This window comes from Clinocottus analis, unplaced genomic scaffold (assembly GCF_023055335.1).
Source record: "Clinocottus analis isolate CAN_PGR_092001 unplaced genomic scaffold, fCliAna1.0.p SCAF_3, whole genome shotgun sequence".
Taxonomy (NCBI): Eukaryota; Metazoa; Chordata; class Actinopteri; order Perciformes; family Cottidae; genus Clinocottus; species Clinocottus analis.
In genome coordinates, this window is record NW_027176042.1 from 1,327,765 (window position 1) to 1,354,819 (window position 27,055).

Sequence of the window (27,055 nt, forward strand, 5' to 3'; positions counted from 1 at the left end):
GGAAAAAAGTTGGGTTTCCTACGACGACTCAAACACAGGGGAAAGAGGCCTGGAGCCTCTAGGGGCTCCACAGTTTTCAAAACGCCTTAAAACTGCAAAAAAAATATTTCGAAAAGTGTTTCTCACTGCATGTATTTTATAACTCATGAACATTTGTACACAACACGTTTGGGAGAATCTGAGGTTCAATAGTTTCTGGCCTCCACGTCTTGAACCGTTTTGCACAGATCAAACTCCAGGCCGTCGTCACGATGTAAAACTCAACCGTCCCAATTTCCTCCCTGTTTTCCGACCGCATCGACTGATCACACATCCCTCCCTCCTCTCCCCCCTTTCACCCGGACGACCCTCTCTGCAGCGTCAACACAGGCGCGTCTGATTGAAGGGGAACAAACAGCGGCTTCCCGTCGAGGCCGCCGATGACATCCGTCTCAATTAGCGAAAGGAAAAAGGTGTTTTAGATGCAGAGCCAGTTCTCACCGTGACAGCGACCGACAGCGAGATGTTGACTCAGGACTGTGTGATGAAGCGGGACGAGTCCAACATGCATCCAACATGCATCCAACATGCATCCAACATGCACCCAACATGCACCCCTCCACCTTGTGAAGCAGGACCGCTTACCTTCAGAAGTCTGAACGTTTGATATATTCTGCATGGCTGGTTATGCCGTTTCCTGCACATTTGTTCTCGTTAATAGTTCAGCTGCCGGTAAATTTAAGTCGCCCTGTGAGATTTTACTCTGTCCCAACTTTTCACAGCATGGACTTTGTCGTCTTGAAATGATGAATAAATGTATTAAATGTATACTTTATTTGGACTCCCTGCTAAAAAGTCAAATGTTTCTCAGTAATTTGATAACATTTGATAATTTGACATATATTCTTTTTTCAAATGAATGAATATTATGGTTAGGTTTTGTAAACTCAGCCGATTTGTAGTCTCAGACAATTCACAATTTAATAAGAAAGACTCATATTTAGATCAAACAAGAGTATTTTCTTTCTTCCTCCATTGTTTTATTTAATGAATGTTGCTGTGTATCACACTTCTCTCTTCTACATGAATAAAGGTTACAGTGGTAATATGTCTTCAAGCTTCTATCATACGGTTGACTGAACCTCAATAACAATCACATTGTTTTACAATTATCCTGCTTATCTTTCCATCTCCCTATCTTTCATCAGGAACATCTCCAGTGCTGCTTAGTCGGTCGACTCCTACAAAACCCTAAAGAAACTGTGATCCCACCAAACGGCTTCATTCAAGAGCAATAGCTTGATGGAAACATGTTTGCACGTCTTAATGTCCACACAGACGCTGCAACAGTGACCCTCAATGATTCTGTGGATCATTATTTATTGATGCGAAAAAGTACATTCATATTTGATCGTGGGGGACGAAGGGTTAAACGCTGATGGAAACCCCTTCATGAGCGACACTCAGGACCACCTGATCAATAAAAGGGGCACGAACGATTGGCAATTATTTTGCACCGCCGTACCATTCGTCTCCATTGAGCAGCGAGCCGTCACGAGCGGCGTACACACACACACACACACACACACACGTTAAACGTGACATTTAACGACACAAGAAACACAGAGACGTGATAAAATCTCAAGCACTTTATTAGGTTTGAACAGTATCTTGCTTAAAAAGGCCATTTGGCATTATATAATTATATATAATTTATCATATATATAATTATATATACATATATTCAAATGTTGAATAACAAAAACACTAGAAACAAACATTGGCAAATTAAAAAATAGGATTTGCTTAAGACAATTATACCAAATTAATAAAAAAATGGCCAAAACAAAAAACATCGCTAATATATTTCAAAAATGGTCCCGATACAGTTCAAAAAAACGTCTTAAAAAAAAAAAAAAGGGGGGCAGAAGAAAATATAACAAGCAAGGCAGCAGACAGGAATGAAATATAAATAACCTTACATTATGTACAAAAGGGAGAGGAGCGGAGCACCGGGAGGAACGTCCAAAAGGACAAAGTGAAACAGGAAGTGATGAGCGGCGCCGGACAGGAGACACTGAACACACACACACACACACACACACACACACACACACAGCGAGACACAACAAGTCCGACGCTCCAGAAACCGCGTGTGAAGAGCTCCAGGGTTTAAAAAAGGTGGCGATTGGTGCCAATACACCAAAAGATGAAATTGTATATGTCGCGAGGGGGAAAAAAAAAAAGTATTTTTGGTACCCACAATTGATTACTTGTCATGGATACCACATGTCAGAGAAAAGGAATCAAATGGAAATGATGTCGACCTCCATGCTCGTGTGATCTGCACCATCAAAGGAATCTGTATCTGCGACGAAGATGGGAATGATGAAGGGAAGAAGTTTTTGGCCCAATTGATTTGTCATTCAAAAAGAGGTTCAGCATCCGTCTGCATGTGGAAATTAAGGAAATACACGCATGTCTGAGGGTGTGGTGGAGGGGAGGGGGGGGATACAAAGGACAGCCTTTGGGGTGGCAACGTTCGCGCCACACATTGTACGTTCAGTTATGTATATTTGTGTTTAAAACCCATCAGTGAGGCACTTCTTAAAAGTTCAGTTCAATAGCAAAATAGTGGGTCGGCACAGTGTCAAGCTGCACTGAGACAGAGTCACACAATCCAAAACGCACACAATAAACCCCCGTCCCCATGTCATCTAAGCACAGGACACAATAGCCAAACAAGAAGCATCCCCCTTCTATTGATTAAAAAACCCAATAAGTGACAAAGTAAATACAGGAAGAATGGCACCTAACGAACAGTGCGGGCACTTGAGACGCTTTGGAACGAAAAGAAGACCTCAAAAGACGACGACAACGCACAAACACACACCCTTTCATTCAAAGGTCTGCTACGTTTCGTCCCTGAACCCGGGGCGTTGAGACCTGAACGATCTGCAGCTCAAATATATTTCTTATGTTTCAATATCCAGGCCGTCATCATCGCTCTGACCTCGTCTCCTATTTTGGTTATGTATTTTTTTTTAAGGGCATTTCTTTTGGTGCAAATAGTGCATGAGTGTTCAAACAATCCACATTGACGTAAATCAGCGCGGATTTCTGATCACGTCGTCAATAAATTAGGAACCGATTGTGCCCGATGCGTCAAGAGAAGTGATTTTACACGAGAGCGCTAGCGTGATTCAGACCGCTGGATGCAAACTAAGCACAAGAATGTTGTCCTCAGTTGAAATATACATTAAAAAACTCTTAAAAAGAGAAACTTTTTTTAATATCATGGCATTAAAATCAATTAAAAATCAAGGCAAAGCATGATATCTGGATAATCTGATGGGGCTTTAAAACCCAATTGGATGAGAGTGAGCTTTGGAGATGAACTCCAGCTTAAATTGTTCAATTTGTAAGTTTAAACAATCCGAAAGCTGAAGCTGTGACCTGGAGCCCTGCTGCCAGCTGACATCACTGTAATTCAAGTCTTAACATCCTCACAGGACGACCATGAAATAAAAAAATAAAACAAAATCGGAGCAAACATGGCATGGCACACCGTCACCATGTAAGTAACAATGGATACTTTGAGGAACACGTGAGCGACAGCATTCAAATTAAAAGAGACATTCCTCGGCGTCCGTGTTCATCGTGTGGAAAGAAACTTTAGGATTGTGGCGATACAGCAAAGTGACGTGAGGCGGATATAAAAAAAAATAAAAGAGTTAAGCTCAACACGACCCATGAGGAATACTGACATGTGTCTGTAAACAAGAAGAACTGCTGGGTGCACAACACGGGTCGGTTTCCACGATGCAGTGATGTCACTCGTGACGATGTGGTTTGTGATTTGGCAGTAACAGACCGAGAAAGAGAATTCAACATCAATGTTTGACCTTAAAACGTCTTGGCTGTGTATGTATTTCTACTTGTGAGAGTCAAGCAGATGCTTTAAGTCCTGAACGTCTCAACATGGTCTCAGACTCCAGAGCTGCGTAACCCAGTGAGAGAGAAGACGTTGTGACATTCTCACAGTCCAGTTCAAACAAACAAACACACACACACACACACACACACACACACACACGCACGCACAGAAAGACATGAATGGCTCCTGGTATTTAGGGGTGTGTGTGTTTTGGCATCAACCTGAGTCCTTGAGATACATCACAGATATTCTGATCGCCAATCGTGAGTGACATCTGAACCCCTGAAACTTAAAAAAGGAGAGAAACTGTAAGTGGCTCGACATGCGGATCTGAATCTGCAAGTGTGTGTGTGTGTGTGTGTGTGTGTGTCTAAAAGTGAAGAAAAATCCAGATTATGTCTGAAACTGTTCGAAGCCAAATGTTTTAAGTCTTTATCCCTAAAAAGTAAAAAAAACAAAACACCCTAATCATCACCACCGTGACTCTGGATCTTTTTCTTGACATTAGCCTCCAAAGCATTAGATTCATATATATATATATATTTATATATTCCAATAAAATACATTACAGGTGCCACCCGAAAATGCAGCCGAACTCAAAACTGTGTCTAAAACCAAAGTAATAAGATGCAACACAGGAAGTATATACACATGTGGGAGAGGTCGGGGGGAAGCAAATCGGGGCAAAGGGCTGTATTAACAAGATCAATATTACAAAATATTCAAGAAGGCATCTCAGTTATTCTCTCTGTCCTCCGGGCCGAGGCCTCCGTTCCCTTTTCCTGCGGGCGGTTCGTCCCGTCCACAGATAAAGTTGTGACGAGTCTTTCTTTGTCGTCGTCGTCGTGTTTACTCCATCAGATGGGGAATACGCAGCTTTCAGCGTGGTATTGTGTGCTCGCGTGTGTGTGTTCTAGGTTGCGTGCATATGTTTTGTATGACGTGTACGCAGACATCCATCCCATCCATCCCATCCATCCTGTGGCTGGTCCCTACTTGAAGTTGGCGTAGTCAGAAAAGGCATCGATATACTCCTGGACCACTTTGTAGCAGAACTCGTACTGCTCCTGAGGAGAGAGGCGAGACGGGGAAAAGGACGTCGGTTTGGAACAACGAAGACTTTTTTATGTTGTGAAATCTCTCACATTTCAAACACTTCTTGACTAAAAGACCTTCATCATTACGTTACTTGTAGCTGACGCTTTTATCCAAAGCGACTTACAATGAGTGCCTTCAACCGTGAGAACAAACTCAGAACGACAAGAATCAGGAAAGTACATTTTCAACTACAAAGTGCTAACTGAGAGCTACTAAAGTGCTACGACTGCGCTAGCTTCCTTATTCAAGGTGGAGTCGAACATCAGTACGAGCGTTGGAAGCTGTAGTTTGAGCTTTAAAGCATCTAGATGTCAAACTCAGGAGAATGCACACTAAATAAAACAACCTCCGTCGATGCAGAGGGAATAACGGGAAAAATATTAGTTATAAAGTTCATAAGGAAATGTGACACGGGCAAATTTCCCTTTTATAGCGCTCAAAGATTCAAGATGTTTTCACTGTCATAAGCACAGACAACAGACAGTTATTCTACACAATGAAAGGACACAAAATATAAAAGATATAACAGTATTGCACGAAAAATATGATAATAGCATTGCTCATTGTGTATTTAATCACTCTGCGTTGCTGCAACATTGCTCACCAACGTCTGCACCATGTGCGGTCTCTGCAGTCGGAGGCTCTTGACGGTCTGAAAGACGTCCAGGATGCCCTCCGCCTTCACGCGCTCCAGGACTGTACTCAACGCGCAGAAAGTCCCCGTCCGGCCAGCACCAGCACTGCACACACACACACAATACAAAAATGTGAGTTATGACATACATGTGCAGTATATTGGACTTGGGAGTGCACACGTTAAGAGAGGAGAGCAAGGCAAAGTATCTGGAGGCGGTTCAAATGCCTCATGTGCATAGCAGAGGTTCCCCTGAACAGGATTGCGTTGTGATTTTACTTTATAAATTTAAGCATCTGTTTCTATAGCCGTTTGAATATTGGAAATTGTGACATTATGAATATCATTATGTCATTGAAGCTGACTTTGAAGTCACTTTTCTCCAAAAACTGTACAGTAAAATGTCATGGCCACGTACATGTGCATAGCAGAGGTCCCCCTCAAGAAGACTGCGTTGTAATTTCACTTTACAAATGTAAGCATCTGTTTTTATGGCATTTTGAATATTGAGATATTGGGAATTTACGTTTGAATGCAGATGCAGTTTCTTCTTTCTTAAGAATCCTTTATTAATCCCATAGTGGGGGAATTATTCTCTGCATGTCACCACCTTTAGCAATGATGGAGCTTTGTGCTGCTGTGAAGCTCTGGGGCTTCGGTGTCTTTGCCAAATATGAGTTATTCTTTGCACATATATAACTTTATTTGCATTGATCTGGTTTACCTGCAGTGCACAGTGATCGGATGGTTGCCGGACTGCTGCTGTTGTTTCTGCACCGCGGCGATGATGTTGGTCATGCCTTTCCCGTCGGTGGGGATGCCCACCTCGGGCCAGCCGTGAAAATGGAACTGACGCACCGCTCGAGCTTTGTTCTCCTGGAAAGACGGACGAGGGCGAAAGGAAAGACATCAGGATATGTTCATAGGGAGTATTGCAAAGCTTGCTGTCGGCATATAATCCGTATTAGCTAATCTTGCCTATTAAGTAAGTATTAATTGATCACATTTTTCTCCCATCTGCTAGCGCTCGCGGTGTGTTTGTAGGTCCATTAAATCCTTCATTACCCTGTTGTTGGTGACCAAGAGGTCGCGCACCGTGTAGCTCTCACTCTCCTCCTCCCTTTTAATCTCGATGGAGATGTCCCCGTGGACCACCGCGCCGTCGCTGGGCCAATACTGAGCACACTTTTCCTGCAAGAGCCAAAATGGAGACGGTCAGATTACCGCGCTTAACGGCACGCAAAAGGTTCTGAACATTTCAAGGAAATCTCAAAAAAAATTAATGGACATCTCAATCTCTGGACAGAGATTATTTAATTATCAAGTCATGTATATTAATAGCATCATTAGTTACATGAGCAAAGAAGGAAAGGGACACAAAATCATAAATAAATGGAGTCTAGAATTCCAGTTATGGCTGTTTAAGATGATTTCCTGGTGTAACTATTACTTTGAATCAGAAATGTCTTTAGATCTGACATGGAGAAACGCTGAAAAACCACTAAAGACCAAGACATGTTTCTCAGATTATCACCATGTTATACAAGACTGGTGGCGTCAAGTTAGCATTGAGTAAATCATCCAATATCAATATTCTATTTTAGCCAGCTGATATCTAATACCAGTGTTTGTATCTGAACACACACACACACACACACACACCTGCCCTCTCTCCTCCAGCTCAGTGAGCATGACTATGGAGCAGCTTCTCCACTCCCAGATCATCCTCCAGAAGTCCTCGATGGTGTGCTGCAGGGGGCCCTGGCTCGCCATGTACGAGTCCTTCTGACGGTAGCCCTGTGACCACACGCAGGGAACGACAGGAAGTGATGTCCACGGGGGAAAAAGAGGGATGATAAACAGCAGGAGAGGAGAAAGAAAGACTCCCGGATGGATTGTCTGCATTAATGGAGGGAAACGATCTCGGTGCTTCTTTTTTTTTTACACTCACGTCAATGAACGAGGCGTTGACGTAGTCGGTGTTCTCCTCTCCTCGTTTGACTGGAATGATCACTCTGTTGAACTCATCTGTGCAAAAAAACCAACAACCATGAGATCAAGAGCCCGGTTAACAACGCTTGTTTCCTCTGAAAGCCGTCCACTACACTGTTTTTTTAAAGGACTCAGAAGCTCATTCAGTGAGATTCAGGATGCTAAAGTGTTCGACTCAGAAGCTCTTTTGTCTCGGCAGCAGTTTGGTTTTATAATGAACACCTTTAGTTGTGGTTTTTACATTTAAATTCATCATCTTCATACGTCGGTTATGTGTCTTGTTGTCTTGTTTCATATGGCATGTTCTGGGGTTTGTTCTTGTATGTGTGTTTTTTGTCTGTTGTGCACTGTGAACCTCGTCTGTTGTTGTCTTTGGTGACAAATGAGGATTAATAAAGTTGTCTGTCAATCTATCTATCTATCTATCTATCTATCTATCTATCTAGATGAACTGATACATGGACCATATACATCTGATATTTCATTCATGTTCATTACTGTGCATCTACACACACACACACACACACACACACACACACACACACACACACACACACACACACACACACACACACACACACACACACACACACACACACACACACACGCACACACACACACACACACACACACACACACACACACACACACACACACACACACACACACACACAGCCCTCACATGGGATGATCTGCAGGACTCTGTTCTTCTTCATGTTGGCGGGCAGGTTGCCGGTTCTCATCTTGTCGTTCTGAATCTTGATGGACGTCAGCTTCTAGAAATGAGGAGATCGTAACGTAAAACTTTAAATGTGTCAGAAGAGCTTCACTAAACCAAATGTTCTCGTCTTTATGGGATGAAACCGTTCGGCTGCACATGTGTTTTTTTTTGTTTACACAATTTAAACACTAAAATAACAAACAACAGAGATAAATGAACTTTACAGTGCAGGAAGAGACAAAAAAGACAACTAGGCTCATTTGAAGCCTCCACCGATATAATATTTAAAATTTTACAAAATTAAAAAACATACAATGAAAAACGTGCAAGATAGACAACATTTAAAAAAAGATATATATCGAGTCTGTGTAAGTATGTGTGTGCACGTGTGAGAGTGTGTGTGTGCACGTGTGAGAGTGTGTGTGTGCATGTGTGTGAGCGTGAGTGTGCCTGTGTACGCATGTGTGTGCATGTGTGAGAATGTGTGTGCATGTGAGAGCGTGTGTGCATGTGAGAGCGTGTGTGCATGTGAGAGCGTGTGTGTGCATGTGAGAGCGTGTGTGCATGTGAGAGCGTGTGTGTGCATGTGAGAGCGTGTGTGCATGTGAGAGCGTGTGTGTGCATGTGAGAGCGTGTGTGCATGTGTGTGTGTGCATGTGAGGGCGTGTGTGCATGTGAGAGCGTGTGTGCATGTGGGAGCGTGTGTGAGAGTGTGTGAGCATGTGAGAGCGTGTGTGAGAGTGTGTGAGCATGTGAGAGCATGTGCGTGCATGTGAGAGCGTGCGTGCATGTGAGAGTGAGCGTGTGAGAGCATGTGTGTGTGATTGTGTGTGTGCATGTGAAAGTAAGCATGGCGTGCGTTTGTTCAGGGATATTGGATTATAGCCCTGTGGTATTTTCTAAGCAATGCTAACGCTATAAGCCCCCATGAGTGAAACAGCTAAAAGAATGGCTGTTTGGAGGAATCACACACACACACACACACACACACACACACACGCACCTTGAACTCTGCCTCCAGACCGCTGCAGCCCGCTCCAGGTGAGGGCGCGTAGAGTTTGGCCAGGTGGGATTCCAGAGAGGTGACCTCCAGCTCCGTGTCTCCGTACAGGTAGTGCTCTAACAACGCCTGGAAGATGAACACGTACTGCATCTGTGGCGCGGAGAGGAGACAGTGATCACCGCGTGGAAGCACTGCATCATGGGAGATAGAGATAGAGAGAGAGGCTATAGGATCGAGTGCGTCGACACTGGACTCACGTCGGTTTGGACCATCTGACAGCGCTGGGCTCTGATCCGGGTGACGAAGCCAAACACGTCCACCTTCCTCTCCGTGTTCATCATGTCCAACATGGCGTCGATCACAATGAAGGTCCCCGTCCTCCCCACGCCGGCGCTGACGGACAGAACCGCACGTTGAGAGTCGTGCGCGGTCACGCGGACAAAGACACACAAATGCAAGGAAGCTCTTTGGATCCACTCACCTGCAGTGGACCACGATGGCCCCGGCATACTGGGGGTTGTAGTTCTTGACCTTCTTGAGGAACTTGAGCATGCCGATCGGGGTGAACGGCACCCCGAAGTCCGGCCAGCTGGTGAAGTGGAACTGGGTGACGAGCCGCTGGGGTTTCTTCCCCGACACGTCCCCCACCTGAGACGCAAAGGGAACCCAGGTCACTAGAATAAAACAGCTGTGTGCCGGTGCCCTGGAGAACAAGATGAGATACCTGCTGGATGCAGAACTTGCGGATGGTGTAGTCCACCAGGACCATGGTGTCTTCCACTGACACGCGGATGTTCCCGTAAGTCCAACAGCCCTGGTCCGGCCAGTACTGAGCACACTTACACTGAAACCAAAGAGGAAGTTAAAGTCAAGTCAACAAAGATCAAGACCTTTTGTCATGTGGACATTAACAGACTTTTACTGCGGACAATGAACAGCTGACTCTGAAGGTTCTCCTTCCTCTCACAGGATTATAATCCACTTAACCTGGAGGTTTAGGGTGGGGGGGGGAGAGGTGGGAGAGTGTGTGTGCGAGAAAGAGAGAGAAAGAGAGAGAGAGAGAGAGAGAGAGAAGTCGGTGTATGAGAGTGAGAGAGTGTGCGTGTGAGTGTGTGTGTGTAAAAGTGAGTAAGAGAGTGTGTGTGTGTGTGTGTGTGTGTGTGTGTGTGAGAGTAAGTGAGAGAGAGTGCGAGTGTGTGTGTGTGTGTGTGTGTTCAAATAATCCCAGATATGGGAAACATTAACTGTACAGATTAGATTGTTTAAAATAACAATGATGCAACTCTGTTGCAGCAGAATGAGAGGTACACAACAACGCACACTGTTACACAACAACACACACTGTTACAACAACAACACACACTGTTACACAACAACACACACTGTTACACCAACTTTACAGATAAAAATATGAACTTTTCGAATAAAGGAGGATGATATTGTTCCCGTGTCGTCCTCCTTTATATCTCTGTGGATGATTACAATCCTAACAACATGAATAAACACGTCGCCGTCGTCGTCCCTCCGGCGCTCTCACCTCTTTCCTCTCCTTCAGATTGGTCACCATCACAATGGTGGCCGTGTTCTGCTCCCAGATCATCCTCCAGTAGTCGTTCACCGTCTCCTCCTTCGGCCCTGAGGGACGGAGAGAGGTCCAGACACTCAGGGGACTCGCGGCGAGCTAATAATCCGGCTTTGTGTTTGTTCAAATAAACCGCGCTCCTTACCTTGAGCTGCGATGAACTTATTCTTCTCTTGGTAGCCCTGAGAAAGAAGAGGCGGTAAAAAAGAGACGTTAGGCTGCGTCTCAGTATGCCTGGAGCAGAAATGTCTCTTTTTCTGGCGAAGTGCTGCACGAATACGAACATTTATGAAGGAGGCGTTGATGAAGTCGGAGTCTGGGACTCCCTCCAGAGAGGAGAGATGCACCCTGGAGTGATCGTCTGAGGAGAGAGGGAGTGACGGTGACATAACCGACCATTAAATGCACCTCAGAGCGTCACTTTGTAAACTGTATGTACTACGACTCGGCTGATGAACGTGACGCAGAGCTTTATGAATGTCAGTCGGCGTCATGTGGTCGCTCACATGGCAGGATGTTGACGTATCTGTTCTTTTCTTTGTTCTCTTCCTTGGATGCAGCGTCGCAAGATGCCTGGATGGGGCAGACTGGCAGCGCCTTAAGACACACAGAAAACCAACGAACATGCATTTAACAGAGAGGAACCGGTCAGTGTGACCCTGGACGTCACTTCCTGTCGGCTCTTTTCTTTCTGTCTGCTGTGTTTGATCAACACAGAACGTATTCTGATCTCACATCATGTCCACTGTTTATCATTACTGTTAATTTAAATGACTTTTGACTAATTATCTAAAATGTTTTTCCTACTTATTTTAGTTTGAGCTCATAATCTCAAGCTCCACTAGTCTGCTACTAGTTTGCATGTAATCTCAATGGTGTCAGGCTCATGGCTGGTTATTGTGACTTATATATTATGTACAATAGATTAATGCATCGCAATCATCTTCTTCATCTGGTTTATTTTTCTTCCGAAACATAAAATATGTGGATATCAAGCTAAATCATACATTTTAAATAGGTTGAGCTCTAATAATCTTTACACGGCGACTGAAATACCTGACGTTCCCCTGGAGAAGACTCACTTAATGAGGCTACAGGGATATGGGTTAAAGGTGTTATCAGTGTGTGTGTGCGAGTGTGTGTGTGTGTGTGTGTGTCATACATTGAACTCCTCTCTGAAGAGCTTGTTGTCATCCGCCATGCGACGGTTCATTTCTTCCTCCAGCTTGTCGACGTGAAGGGGCGGGTACTTCCTGTTTGTGCTGGGCGACCGGGCCAATAGCGGGACGCTCTGGAGTTCTGCACCGACAAGCAGGAAGGGAGGGAGGGAGGAAGGGAGGGAGGAGGCGAGGAGAGGAGAGGAGGGGAAGGAACGGGAGGGGCAACACAGGTGGTGATAAAGACCGGGGAGAGGACGGGGCAAGGAAAAAAAGAGCGGATCTTGCATCAAGTAACACAGACTTCATCGTTTGATTTCTTCACTAAAGGGAACGGCCAGCAGAGGGCGCTGTGACTCAACCCTGTGGCACAGGAGGCGCTCGCCGCAGCCCTGCTGGTTAGGTAATCGCACCGAACAAAAGCCGTCTGCCAACAGTCAACCGGTGAAATGTTATCTGTGAGGGAGGCCAGATCAATCGAGTCCCATCAGAAAGAAACTCAGAGGAACAAGTCGGTTCATGGACCAATTTGCCGAGTCGACCCAAAAGTGATCGGTGCGTACGCACGTCTGTCGACTCACACGCACAAACAAACACACTAATGCATGTGTGTGTGTGTGTGTGTGTGTGTGTGTGTTTCACCTGTATCGTCCGATCTGCCGTTGGTCAGTCTGAAAGAGTTGGAGTGGCTTCCCGCCTGCTTGTACTTCTTAAACCTGTCAATCAACACAGATCAAAGCGAGCGTTAATACACAAACACACACACACACACACACACACACACACACACACTGCTTTCGTCCTCCAGCTGAATGCCAATCAGTCATTGCCATGGTAACAGTAGCACCTTAGGCCTTTTCGCCACAGGGCTCCAGCCGGCGTGCCGTGTGTGTCTGTTTGTGTGTGTGTGTGTGTGCGTGTAACATCCACTGCACTTCACCAACCTGAGCATGTAGAGGATGATGATGATGAAGATGATGACCAGCAGGGAGGACAGGGCCACCATGACCGCGATGATGGGCATGTCATCGGACTGCGTGTTGTCTACATCAGAGAGGGAAATAAAAAGGATAATAAATAATGTGTACTGTAAAAGAAAATACAAAAAAGGTGTTTCAATAGTTGAGGTACCAAATCATTGCTTATTACACCATTCAAAATAAACTCGGGATGTGTCATCATCTTACCAACGTGTCCAACTTCATCAAGAAATTATAAAATAAGCACAAAACAAAGATTTTAAGTACATGTGATCCGTTTCTTGAAGCTGTGCACGCTGCCAAGAAAGAGTCCAGAATACCAGCAACACAACGAGAGAGAGCGGTTTGGTTTCATGTGGACACAGAGAGTCTCGCCGTTTCAGCCACGATGCTAAGCTAAGCTAACCAGCTGCAGCTTTCTCGTCAATGAGAGTGCCGTGCTTGATCAACTCATCAATTCATGTTTTTCGTAACTTCAGCACAAATGTTTTGATCTCTAGTGGCTGTTCTTTCAGCTTGTTAATATGTGAGAATGTGGGGGGAAAAGAAGAAGAAGAAGAAGAAGAAGAAGAAGAAGAAGAAGAAGAGAAGCTGAGGCCGTAAAGTGACCTTTGCCTCTTTCAACACCAGCCTGCATCTTTCCTTTCAGTAATGGTTGTCAATGTTAATATTTCATTGGCCTTTCCAAAGGGAAAAAAAGCACAAACACAAATGGAGATGTGGAGCGAGCAACAGGCCGTCCGCATGTATGTATATGTATGTACAATAGTGAAACATTTAGAACTTTTACTTTAATACATACATACATACATACATGCATGCATACATACATACATGCATGCATACATACATACATGCATACATACATACATGCATGCATGCATACATACATACATGCATACATACATACATACATGCATACATGCATACATACATACATACATACATACATACATACATACATACATACATACATGCATACATACATGCATGCTCTCCATCCTGAGCGTGCAGCAGCAACGGGCTGCTGTGAATTGCCCGGGGAGCAACTTGGTGTTCAGTGTCTCGCTCAAGGACATTTGGACGTGCAGACAATAGGAGCCAGGAATTGAACCGCCGACCTTGTGGTAAACAAACGACCCCCCGAGCCACAGCCATCCTACACCAGCAACGCGTGAGATGATCCCAACTGGTGAACAACAAAACTACACAACAGTCACAAAGGCTTAACACTACAAATTAGACATTACACGGCGCTGGTTAATCTATTCTTTGTGACGACGACAATAGCTGAGTGATTTGTGTACGTTTCCACCGCGCACAGAGTATCTCTAGTCTTCATGGTGACCTTTCCGTGCAGCGGTTAACACAAAACACATGAGGGTCTGCCTGAACAACAACTGCAGTTCAGTGTACATAAAAAAAAACACACACAACCCCGGCTGCTGTTTGTGTGTTAACGACCGGCCTGTAAGACACACGAGGACACAACAAAAGAAGAGATTATTCTAGAGACCGGCTCCATGGCGGCGACAATGCAACCGACTGAATCAGCTGTTTTTATGGAACGACTCAGAAATTCAAGAAAGCTCTCAATGTTGCAGAGAGAATGCACCGTTTGAGTTCATGCTCCATATGCACTTTAGGAGCAAAAGGGAGGGGGGGGGGGGGCTGGGAACGCCGCCCAGTTGTGTTGCATTTTCAGGCACAATTCCCAGGACTTTCAGTATTCATCCTCGGGACAATGTGTACATTGAACTGAACAGGAGCACAACAGGCTGCGAGCATCATGTGGAACGGATACAGCCTTGACAAATCTCATAGCATCTAGAACTGCTCCACACACACACACACACACAAATACACACACGAGGTCCACAGACAGCTAGGCGGAGACAATGGAGCAATTACGCAACACCTACGAGCCCAAAGTGATTGTGTGGTGTAATGGACATTCCACATTAGCGGCGCAGGCACATCTGTTGTGTTTATGTTGACCAGGAGAGAGTATTGCTCGTTCTCAAGTACACTTTTTCGAAGAATTGGCGTACAAAAAAGCAGTTTTAATTAATAATAAAAAATACATAACCGCTATATTTTACTTGATAAAAAAAAAAAAAACATCTTTCAAAATCAGTCGTCGGCGCTCGATGGTGATTTGTTGCGTTTCTCTGTAATCAGGCAAAATGAATAATTAATGTAAAGAAAAAGGGTGTGGGTCATGTTTCACTTGCAAGGATGTTATGAGGATGGTCAGTGCGCAAACACACACACACACACACACACACACAGAGCTGCAGGAAAAAGCCAAAATAAATAAATAAAAACCGTCTTCGGCTTTCGAGCATTGACGTCACTTAAAATGCTTTCAAAATAAACTCAAAAAGCGGCGTTTCTTGAAGTGAAATAGATAGAAATGCTGCCCCGACGCTGCTTGTTTTCACCTGAAAATAGCCGCTTTTGGCAGGGTTGTATTGCTCCTCTGAATCTCGTGGATGACTAGTCAAATGCGGGCACATCACGTCGGGGGCATTTCCAGCGCTGCTACAATGGAGTCTAAAAGCAGAAAAGTGTCCAGCTGTCTAAAATATTAAAAAGGTTGAGTACTGACCAGAAAGCTCGCTCGCTCGCTCTCTCTTTCTAGCTGTTGCTACCGCTTTGCCGGGTCGCATGAACAACACACAGCTCCATGGAAATAAACACCCTGACAATCTGATGTTTATCTATTCCAATGAAGCGTCGCCTTATCGCCATCTCCAAATTGCCTCGAGCGTTTGTGTACTTCTACTTTCGTTGGGTCCTGTTCACACGTTGCATTAAATGATGATCTGATGACAAGTGGAGGCCCTGAATGCAGCACCTAGTCATCTTTATAGTGTGTGTGTAGCTCCCTGACACAGTTGTATGCAGTTGACAAACACAAAGTCTATTTTTTTTTCCTCATTAAGCAGCAGCTGCGTTTTTTTCCAAACGTGAGCAACAATGAAAGATACCATCGTGACAGAGTCTGCAGCACACGGGGTCTGAGCGGCGCCTTCTTGGTTTCCCACACTTCTGAATGACTGCAGCGAGCGTGAGAATGGTGACATCCTCCATGAAGCTGGAGGTGCGATGCACAGACCGACCGGGTGATGAAAACACCCACGCCGTGGTCGCCGGGTGTTTTTCCCCTTATTCCAGATCAAAAATGAGTCACAGCCTCAAGCCACCACGGGTTTGGGATCTCAGTGTGTTGCTGCACAATTATATTAAGTTTAGACACTTTTCTCTTTAAAACCCAGAAGGACACAGGTGTCGCACGTCTTTGGTGGGTCACGTGACAGGGTTGTGTGATTTTGCGTCCCCACAACAACCTTTCCAAGATGGCTGATGCAGTTTGTGACAGATCTGAAGGAAATGCTAAATTTAAAAAGCTATTTTTGTTGTTAAAAATAAAAAAAAAAGGTGAAGATTTACCTGTTTAACAATACTAATGCTTAAATAACAGGTAATTTAATGTATTGAACCTCCTGTGAGCACATTTCTTGAAGAAACTGATACAAATTGTTGTGTAAATGATGTTATAATTGTGTCATTATTAATACCGTTTGTTTACCATTAATGTGACATACATGTAACATTTAAAAAATGAGACACTATTTTGAAAACAATGTCAGAAATGTGTTCTATGTGATCTATTTCGTCTTTATTATGGCCCCCATCACTTTATAGATCCGGCTTCTTTTATGGGGGGCTTAAACTATGGAAGTTCATTCACGCCAAAAAAAAAAAAAAAAAATCAGTTATGACAACAACAAAAAAGTCATAATTATGACAACAAAAAAAGGCATAATTTAAAAAAATAAAGAAGTCGTAATTATGGCTATGGAAGCCCATTTCTGACACAAAAAGAAAATCATGATGACTTTTTTTTGTCATAATTATGACTCTTTTTCATAACTATGACTTTTTTTCTTCCCATAATTATAACTTCTTCTTTTCCATAATTACGACTTTTTTGTGACGTAAATTTGACACTATTTTGACAGCAATGTCAGAAATGTGTTGTATGTGATCTATTTAGTCTGTATTGTGTGCCCCTGTAGGAGAGATGGGTTCTTGTGGATTAACTCTACTTTTCCCTCCAAGAGGAGTGGCGAGGGATTACGTAGTCCCACACCAAACAAAGAAGCCCGCGGCTCCGCCAGGACATCCATCAACACTCACCGTGTGGGCTGGTGTCCGAGGTGACCCCCATCTCAGGTGGTGCGGTCGTCTCCAGCTCCTCGCTGATCGCCACCTCGTCGCCGTAATCTGGAGTCGGGGTCTCCGTGGGGAAGGTCTCGTTGACCGGCCCCACCGTGGAGGGCGGGGGCGGAGGCTCGGTGCCCGGCGGCGGCGCCTGAGGGGCGTCGCTCGACGCTGGGACCGGTAACAACCGCCCCGTGCCGTCGGGACCGTCCGGTTGTACATCCTCCTCGCCGGCTGGGCTCGCGGTTGTTGTGGCGAGCGTCGTCGTCGTCGTCGCCGTCTCCGCCGTCGTCACGTGGATGATTGTGGGGGCGATTGTTGTGGGCAGCCCCGTGGGAGATTGTGCGACTGTAACGTTGAGGGCGGGTGCGGCGGGGGGGTCTGTCTCTGTCGGTTTGGCCGAGATATTTGGAGGACCTGGACAGAAAGAAGGAGAGCAGAGTGAGACGCAGCTTTTCCCTGTGGAAACCGAAGGAGGTGGGCAAGAACAGGAAGTTGCCGTCGGCGGGCGCGATCCGTACTTGTGATGGGGACGTGGTCCTGGGCTGAGGCCCCGAGGGCCACACCGAGCAGCAGGAGCAGGACACACACACCCATGCTGCCCTGAATGGAGGATGCACAGAAGGGAGCGTAAGTGGAAAACAACTGGAAATCTCATTGAAATCAACGTGACTGAAAACAATTTATATGTTTCATTCAGATCAAGAGTATAAGACACGTTTGGATTCCTCTATCCTAATCCAAATGCTAATCTTTGGAAGGTAATATTGAAATGGAGATGCATGATTTCAGCCTGTGTGTGGACAACCTCGCTCACCTGAAGAAGCGAAGTTGGCATCAGTGACTCATTCGCACGGCGTGGTCCTACAGCGGAGACGGGAGACAGCGTTAGGTTTCTTGTGCTTTTTTTTTTTGCATGTCTTGAAAATATAAATTCACTTCTTGCAACAAAAAAAAAAAAAATGTTTTTGCAAGATCGGTATCTGGATGAATAATGGAGGAGAGGATTATTCTGAGACGGGGAACATGTGGTCTATTCAGAGAGACAGGTGTGAAGAGAGCACGCTCGGTATTTTCCCTAAAATTTTTATTAGAGCACGGCAATAATTCAACATGATCTGGCGACTGCCAGTGGAACCGCACCATGCTGCAATGCTCAATGCGTCTAGACGTTTCAAATGGGTGAAAAATAATCCCAAAAAAATGATTCTTGTGCCTTTTAAATATACACAACAGTCCATCGCTTCTCTTTTTGCAACCGGGTTGAAATCATAAATATGTTAATAATGTCACAATTATATTCCCGCACAAACATCAAAGTTCTTCAAACTCCGAGCCGGTCGAGGCCGGACAAGAGACGGACTTGGAGAAAGCCCCCACCCTCCCAGCTGACTCTCGGTCCTCTGCATAATCCCAGTACGGGGGCGCCAGCGAGGCTTTTGTCTCTCGCCCCGACCGAGCTGTGATAATCCCTGGACCTAATCCCAGAGTCCCGACCCTGGAATAATCCAGCTCGTCTGCCTCTGTTTACAGAGATACTCCGGCTCGGCGCCCGAGTCAAAACACTGCAGCGCTCCCGCACACACACACTGATGCTTTACACCAGGGATTATTGCATCAGTGGGTAGAGGATAAATTGGGCGCTAAAAGCTCTAATAATGCCAGTCGCCAATCTCCCGGTGTTTTTTTTTTTTTAACTAAGCTCATTCACTGCAGTGTTTACACTCTGCAGCCTGAAATGGGGCACGAGGAGCAGGTTGTGTTGTCAATGAGGATGCTATTAACCTACAAATCAAATTGCTGCTATCCCTTTTTTCCCCCCCGCTGTCACCCATCCATTCATCCGGAGCAAAGGTCTGCTTCTACAAAACAATAAAAAACATCCATGAAAAACAGAGAAGTCGAGGAAACGTGTCGATAGATTTGAAGGAGAATCACGACAACTCGACAAAGGCCCTTGTGGTACACACTGCCGGTGTTCTGGAAACAGGAGCAGGAAGTGACTCTGTTCTATTCATAGACGCGTTTCTAAATCTGACCGGAGGGTCTTTCATCACAAGGCTTTCTTTTCACCTCGTTACTGCGCCGGCTCTACGGGCTCTAAATAACTTTCATTATCGATTAATCTGCTGATTATTTTCCACAAATGAGGAATTGTTACCGAGAAAATGGTGCGAAATGGGATTTTTATTCAAACGTCTTTTGTCCGACCAAGATATATAGTTTACAATCATCAATGACTAACGCCACCAGCAAATATAAAACAATATATTGTGTTTATAGAGCTCTTTTCACAGTGTTAAAATGATCGGATCAAATGAAACACTGAAAAAATATAGAATACACAACATTAAAAAGACTCACACATATATGAGCAGCTGGAAATAGAGATTTGTTTGCCCAAATTGTTGCTTAATGCCAATTTATTTTAGGTGAGAGGGGGCTTGAACCCATCCACACTACAGGCAACTGTGAGTCATCAATGAACCTGAGTTGCACGTCTTTGGACTGTACCATGCAGCAAACCTGCACCGACACGGGGGGAGAACATGCACACATCAGGAGGATCGAACCTCAGGCCTCTCTGCACCACCGTGCCGCAGCTCTTATGTCCAAACCACCCGAAAGACAAAAAAAACCAGCCTTTACATAACCGCGACAACTCCAAAACTCGCAGGTCCATCGTTATCCTGAAGCCAAAAGCACTCAAGTCGTCCTGCGCCACCTGTACCTACAGTTTGTTCAGACCGGTCTGTTAAGTCATAAATCAACGCGCACGCTGCTTCCTGCCTGTCTGTCAGCTCATATAGACGTGAAAGAAATCCCTCCTCCCCTCCTCCCCCGCCGTTATACCTGAAAAAAAACCACATCACAAGCGTAAACCCTCAACTCTGCCGTCCTTCCCCTCCAGTGCTCATCACAGGGAGTGACTCAGCTGTAAAGGACCAGCGCAGTAATTAATACTGGTTTGTGGGGAATTACCATTACAAGGCCTCTGGCATGTGTATTAAGCTAAAAAAAAAAAAAAAAAATCAACACGATAGACCGAGGTAGACGTGTTCACATCAACGAGCCCTTTTCTTTTCTTTTTCTTTTGGAGAGCGGGTAACCTTTCCTCGACGGGGGCTGACTCATTGTTCTCTGCGTGCCATCCAGCGAGGCAGGATGACGTGTCGCTGTAAGTGATATAAGCCGGTCCTGTTGCCAACCGTCGCCTCACAGATGCTGCGGGAGCCCGGGGTTTATTTTATCTGGAGACCTGAAGGTGCAACTCCCGAAGGATGCTTCATAATGCCTCCTGAGAAGCTGCAGTTGTCCAGTGTGTGTGTTGGGAGGGGATGGGGGGGTAAATGCATGCCTTTCTTTTTTTAACAGACTTATGGGTTGGTAGAGGAGATGATTAATTTAAGAGTTACTGGGCAAGTGCTTCTATTCGTGTCACTTTTTGTGCCGCCGTTCTCTCGATGAGAAACACACTGCGGGTGGCGGGTTGGTGTCACACACAAACTATTTAACATGCAAAAAACAGATTTCTGATTATTTGGTTCCTACAATGGCGAATAAACACTGTTTTGCTGAACCGTTGTTAATTGAAACACCTTTGTTGACAGACCAAAAGAACTAAACTCTTGTTTCATACAGAGATTTACATCAATAAAGCGCTTTTTCACCTTCAGTCTTGTTCTCTTTCAACGCAGCCTCCTATTCGCTGGATTGATACCGGCAGATTAAAATAAGTGAATATCTTTAACAGATTTATCACTGGTATTACCACCAGCAGAGGAAACATATGCTTAACCATCTATTAGTGCACACAAAAGGAAGTTGCTCTTGACTTTGGGCTCGTGTTGTGCAACCATGGGAATATTTCTCAGACGAGGAAGAGCACAGAGAGCAATCCGTTGGGATTAACTGCAATGTGGAGAAGTGCAAATCTGCCACTGCTGCTTTTTTTAACACTGTGACAAGCAACAAAAATCAATAGTTTGAACGGAGGGAATAAGAAAGACACGACACAAAGATGTGACACTTGATTCGTCTTTGCGATCCCTTATTTCCTCTTCACTAACTCGCAGTATCAAAACCGATTGCAGCAGTTTAACGACAACCTTAAAGCCTTTGAGGAACAAGCAACATCTTCCTAAAGCGTTGAGCATTAAAACATTTAACTTATAATTTAATTAAGTCTTTTACAGTTGGCATCAAATGCTTGATCAGATATCTTCTGATCTACTTTGAGAACATTCATACTGATGCATGAGTGGATATTTTATTTAATGAAAAAAAAAGGCTGTATTCAAATGTTGGTATTGGCATTAGCAAACAAAAAAAGTGCCATATTCACCAATACATCCATCTATGTGCAGACAAATCATATTATTATTATGAGACAGTTCCACTATCAGTTCATTAACAGTTCTAAGAAAGCTACGTTAAACTATTAGGATAGTTAGCATAGCAACAATGCTACATTACCAGTATACTTGCTTTGGGTTTCAACAGATTATAAATGTGGACGACTGAATTAAAAACAGAAATTGTGGACAATTCTGACTTTCAGAAGTTGTTTATCATTCTTTCATACCATTTACCGGCTCGCATTGGATCAAATATTAATTACAGAAACACATTTAAAAAAAAGGTAGAAATGTGCACAAATATTTTTTTTTTGGCGACAGAAAACAAAACTCTGCTTGTGGCCGACTGCAGACCTCGTAGGGAGCGCGATCGCGCCGCTGTGAAAGGGCCGGGCTGTTCCCGCGTGTCACTGGCTTCACACGCTGAAAGGACCACTTATAGGTAGAATATAAGAAGGAAGTCCAATTACATCCCCAAGACAACCAAAAGGCCAAGACATAAGACCAACGCCAGCTCGTCATTTAACATGGAGAGTTCCCACTCGCGCCTGCGGAGTAATAAGCATCTTTCACGACTTGGCAAACACAAATTAATGAGGCACCTCTCTAGAAACCTTGATAGCCGTTTTCCTCAGTTCATCCCGTGTTATTTGATCGAGACTTTGCGTAATCCCCATGTGGCCGAAGAGATAAACGCAGCGGGAATCCTCAGTGTTTAGTGTTAATAATCATGAGCGTGAATTATGGGTGAACCAACAGTTACAAGCCCCACATGCCCTCCTGACGTGACAGTCAAGGGGACGTCCACGTTCATGCGGAGAAGTATTTCCCTCTGGCTTTCGGCAGGGCGTCCTGCTTCTCTCGCGGCTGCAGCGCCAGATAATGCTCGTCTGTCCGTCTCCATTCATGGCATATTAATACTGTTTCTATGTCTTGAGAGGGGAGGGCGAGGGGGGCTGGGAGCGGCAACAGGAATACTGTGAATGCCTCTCTTCACGGGAGACTGAAGTAGGCCTAACCCAGGGCCCGCTAGGGCTCTCGCGCTGAAACAGACCACAGATTATACGTCCCCGGTGCCACATACAACAGCCGCAATCCTCTGGACTTCCCTTTCTGAGGGATACTGCCACCCCGCTGGTGCGGTTTCTGTTCCCGTTGGCTTTCGTTCGCGGGGCTGGTGAGTTGATGAAAGGACGGCGGCGAAGCAGGGGATTACTATTCCGGCTAATCACACGGGCGAGGGCGACCGCCGCGTCTGTTATTAAAGCCTCGTAGCGATGATTTGGATCAAATAAAACTCACTGGGTTGAGCGGAGTGAAAGCCGTTGACACTCCGCTCGGCTCCCGTCGTGGGGTTTTTCACGGAGCGTGCCAGGGGCCTCTCGAGCTTTCCCACAATGGACACAGAGAGGATGTGGAGGCGCGATGCATGGCCTGCCCACAGAAGCCACCGTGACCTTGAAGCGTGGTGTGTGGGGGCCGAAAACCCCGGTTCACAATCACTTCTGCCATCCGAAACTTTAAAAGCTGAAGGAACTTCTTCAGCCGACATGCAGCAGAGTACGACGCATCCAGACGTAATACTTTTTTGTGGTACATACCACAGCGTGTGCCAGGTAACCAAGACTTAGGAGCCCTGAAAGACGGCATCAAATGAGTCGCGTCTACTTATTTTTTGGTCCAATAGTTGATTTAAATGGTCACTATGTCAGTTTGAGATGTGTGGAGCTGCTGGCGTTCAGACCACATTAACCACTGAAGAAGTTTGTGTCTTTTGTTGAACAGAAAAAGTTATATTTTTGGAAAAGTACAATGCAAAAGATTGAAAAAAAGGCCCTTAAGCGAAAATACACGGAGAAGAAACTCTTTAAAATGTGACTTAAGTAAAAAATATTGACTATGAGCAACATGTGCTTTAAAAGTAAAAGTCCTAATACAGAAACATGTCTGTGTCCATCATATTACATGAAGGATGCAAATAACATGTTTCTCTTATAGTTAGCATCTAATTATCTTTTTTGTATACACTGATGGTTAGTGCCTTTTATCATATACATTAAGTATTGTTGTAAAATACCAGAAAAACTATTTAGTGGCATTAAACAATACATTTACTTCTGCAATAGAGTAGAAGTATAAATTGGCATCAAATGGAAACGCTCATGAAAAACACAAGTGCCTCATATTTGTACACAAGTGCTTGAATACATGTACTATGACACATTAATATTGTCAAAATCCCGGTTCAAGGTTCTCGTCCTCTTCGCTTCCTGAGGAAGAGATCGAAGAAGATGAGATCGAAGAAGGCGAGGCGCTCTGCTGAGACTCGACGGCGGTGTTCAGGCGGTGCTTTTCCAAAACCCCTCCTGCTCCCCGCCCAGCTGTAGGTGGTGCGTTCAAAGACTTCTCCGGCTCGCCGACAGGCTCTTTGGAGATTTTTTTCTTCTAAAAGCTGGGCAAGAGAGGTCTTGCCGGCCTCGAAGGCCAAAATCAAAAGTGCAAAATCTAAATATTTACGGCTGCGGCTCTCAACCGGGTTTGAATCCGACCTCGAACTTGACCGTGCGCCCGTGACGGCATTGTTTAAAAACAGCACTTCAAAAAGTTTGTTTTCCTCTGGGAGGGAAAAAAGCTGACAATACCTCGACGTGATTGAATGTGCTCATAGATTTGGATTTTTCCCTCAACAACATTGGAACATGTTTCACTGAACGGGGAACAGTTGTAACATGAACAAGACTGTCTGTGTGAACAATCAACACCTCGATGTACCTCCAGTACAAGTACACAGGCAGACACAACTCCAATATTTTGTGACATTATACGTCTAAAAATACTTAATGCGACCCAGTTCTTTGGAGTCCACTAAAACAACATTCTGCTTATCCGCCACAGCGAGCCAGACACATCAATCATCCCACATCAGGATGTGAAACAAAGATTTACTCGATAATTTGAAGGGTTTATGTAATTACTACTATCCACACAGGGACAAAAACGAAGTCCTCCCAGTCAGGCAGGATATTTCATTTATGAATGGTTAGTCATTACAGGGACAGATTTTCCTGTATTGTGAAAGAAATGTCGCGGAGGGCCGACTGACACCTCACATGTCGTTTGAAATCAGGCTCCATAATGCTTCCTAATCCTCTAAATGCAGTTGGAGGCAGAATTGCAGTGCTCTTCCACAGTAAAAAAAAAAAAAAAAAAGTAAAATGGAGGCCCACAGGTGGAAACCCGCCACACCCAAAGAGCCAACTCAAAATATTGTGTCAGCACGCTGAAAACGTGAAATCTTCCAAAACAGGCCCGGTACTTTTTTCACAAGGATCCCACCCAACCGACGAGGCGATTTCAAGCTATACTTTATTCTTATTTTTAGAAGTCAGGCCAATCACGAAAAAGTGTGTGTGTGCGACGATCACTCAAAGCTCCTGAGCTGGAAAACGCTTTCAGGATCCCAAGACAGAAATAACTCCTGTTTTCTCAAAATAGGTGCTGAAGATATGAACGAGAGCCAGCTGATAAAACAGCTCCGACTTTCTGTGAGCTGCAAAGACAACCGAGAGATGGTCGGTTCAGGCACTTTGGGAAACAAGTCCAGGCCTGACAGACGAGGTCAAGGTAGGCCTGCGTGTGAAAGAGGAGTCGCATCAATTTTCAGAAAGTGCAGCTGGATTTTTTTTTTTTGCACTTGGATGGCCTCGACATGACAGGACCGACCTCTGGAAGGCGGCGTGGAGACCGAGGCATGGTGGATATGTTGCAGCAGCAGCAGCAGCAGCTTAGGGACTCGATCCAGACGTGATGAGTCAAGCTCCAAGAAGACACAGAGACACAGCAGAGGCTTTTGTCAGATATGTCAAGCCGGGCCTCCGCTGTGCCTCCTCAAGGCCTAGAAGATACTCCTCTCTCTTATAGCATTCAAACTTTTTGTGTTTTTGTGCCTGATGTTGTTGAATGTGACGGTAAATCCGTCCAACACTCCTCATCCAACATCAACACCCTTTTACCAAAGTCTGTCATGAATAATCCTGCGAAATCATAACTTACAGTCAACGTGAAAGTTTTTTAAGTCATGCATTTAGAAAAATAAAAATAAAACTCAACACCCACAAGATTGAGACGGTATGCTCGGTTACACCCAACATTCAGAAAGAGAGGAGAAAATTAATCATTAGCAAAAAAAAAAAAAAAAAAAAACTTTGGGAGAGGTTGTGAGGTGGAATGCACACTGTGGAGACCCCGCGTCAGGAGAAGCTGTAAGACAAAGCAGCCGCTGTGATTTGACAGAGCACAGCCTACATGTTCATGTTAGGGCGACCCAATTCCTGTTGTGGGTCGCGTGAAGACCCCCACCACCCCACCACCCCACCAGCCTCCACATCCCACCCATCAGCCAGCTCCCCACCCTCTCCTCTCTGAACGAGTGATAACAAAAGCGTTGATCAATAAAGTGTACTTTCCAGTGAGGCAGGACAGACCCGGAGCCCCTCTCTCTCTCTCTCTTTGTCCCACAGCTACAACCTCCGACTTCCAAACACAAATAAAACGTCGTCGCACTCATCTTTAATCAACACAACCCCTCTCCGCCTCCGAGCTACTTGTGAAATGTCCACGCGTTACAAAAGAGGTTTACAACTATTGAACACCGCCGCCTGTTCCTCGGGTTTAAGTCCGCCGCGGCTCAGGTATCGCACTGAATGCGGGAGGAGGAGGAAAGGCGACACAAAGTGCGTGTTTGCGGGTGACACCGCGTCCCAGCGAGAGGGAAACATGCTGCGACGGCGACATTGTAACAAGTGGGATTCGGGCTTTGCGCAACAAAAACAAGAAAACTCACCACAACTCCTGTAGCGCCCAGAGGAAGCCCGAGGCGAGGGGGTGTTGGTGGGGGGAGAGAGGAGAGGAAGAGGAGGAAAAAAATCAAAGCCAAGTAGGAATTTCTTCTCTCTTTTCTCTCCTCCACGTTTTTTTTTCTTCCAAACCCCGGCCCCCGTCTCCACACCCCGGGAACCGAGAGAGTCTGAGCGGGGCGGGGGGACCTGGGTGATAGCAGAGGAGGGAAGCACGATCCGGGACTCACAGCCAACACTTCGCAGTTAGTTAATCTGCTAAATCCAAAGCAAGGAAGGGACCCCCACACCCCCCCCACCCCCCAAAAATAAATCCTCAAGTCGCCCTAATTTATCGACCCTTCGAGGTGGACTTTCTAAACCTCCCTAGATGTTAAATCCCACGGTTTATCCGCTGTATCCGGGCGCGTTCGGCCGACTATTCTAGTCCGCCATGTTGTGTGTCTGTCTGCATTGGAAGAATGGGAAGCGAACAGAAAATTCCCAGGCCAGGCCTCGACTCTTCTCCAGTCTGGCTCTCCACAGCCC

The 27,055-nt window shown here is 45.2% G+C and overlaps 1 protein-coding gene across 1 annotated transcript; it reads right to left on the bottom strand.

Moving 5' to 3' along the window:
- Positions 1 to 1,752: 1,752 nt before the first annotated feature.
- ptpra (protein tyrosine phosphatase receptor type A) lies at positions 1,753 to 26,797 on the bottom strand. The gene is made up of 22 exons (XM_068593851.1): positions 26,515 to 26,797; positions 18,131 to 18,177; positions 17,835 to 17,916; positions 17,290 to 17,730; positions 13,048 to 13,147; positions 12,746 to 12,819; positions 12,109 to 12,245; positions 11,453 to 11,543; positions 11,231 to 11,307; positions 11,092 to 11,128; positions 10,902 to 10,999; positions 10,089 to 10,208; positions 9,846 to 10,012; positions 9,622 to 9,757; positions 9,365 to 9,514; positions 8,323 to 8,416; positions 7,600 to 7,676; positions 7,311 to 7,445; positions 6,714 to 6,839; positions 6,373 to 6,524; positions 5,619 to 5,754; positions 1,753 to 4,983 (listed from the first exon to the last, which is right to left on the bottom strand). Exons 2-22 carry the CDS (start codon positions 18,149 to 18,151, stop codon positions 4,909 to 4,911), a joined length of 2,526 nt encoding a protein of 841 aa, XP_068449952.1. The 5' UTR covers positions 18,152 to 18,177; positions 26,515 to 26,797; the 3' UTR covers positions 1,753 to 4,908.
- Positions 26,798 to 27,055: the final 258 nt, after the last annotated feature.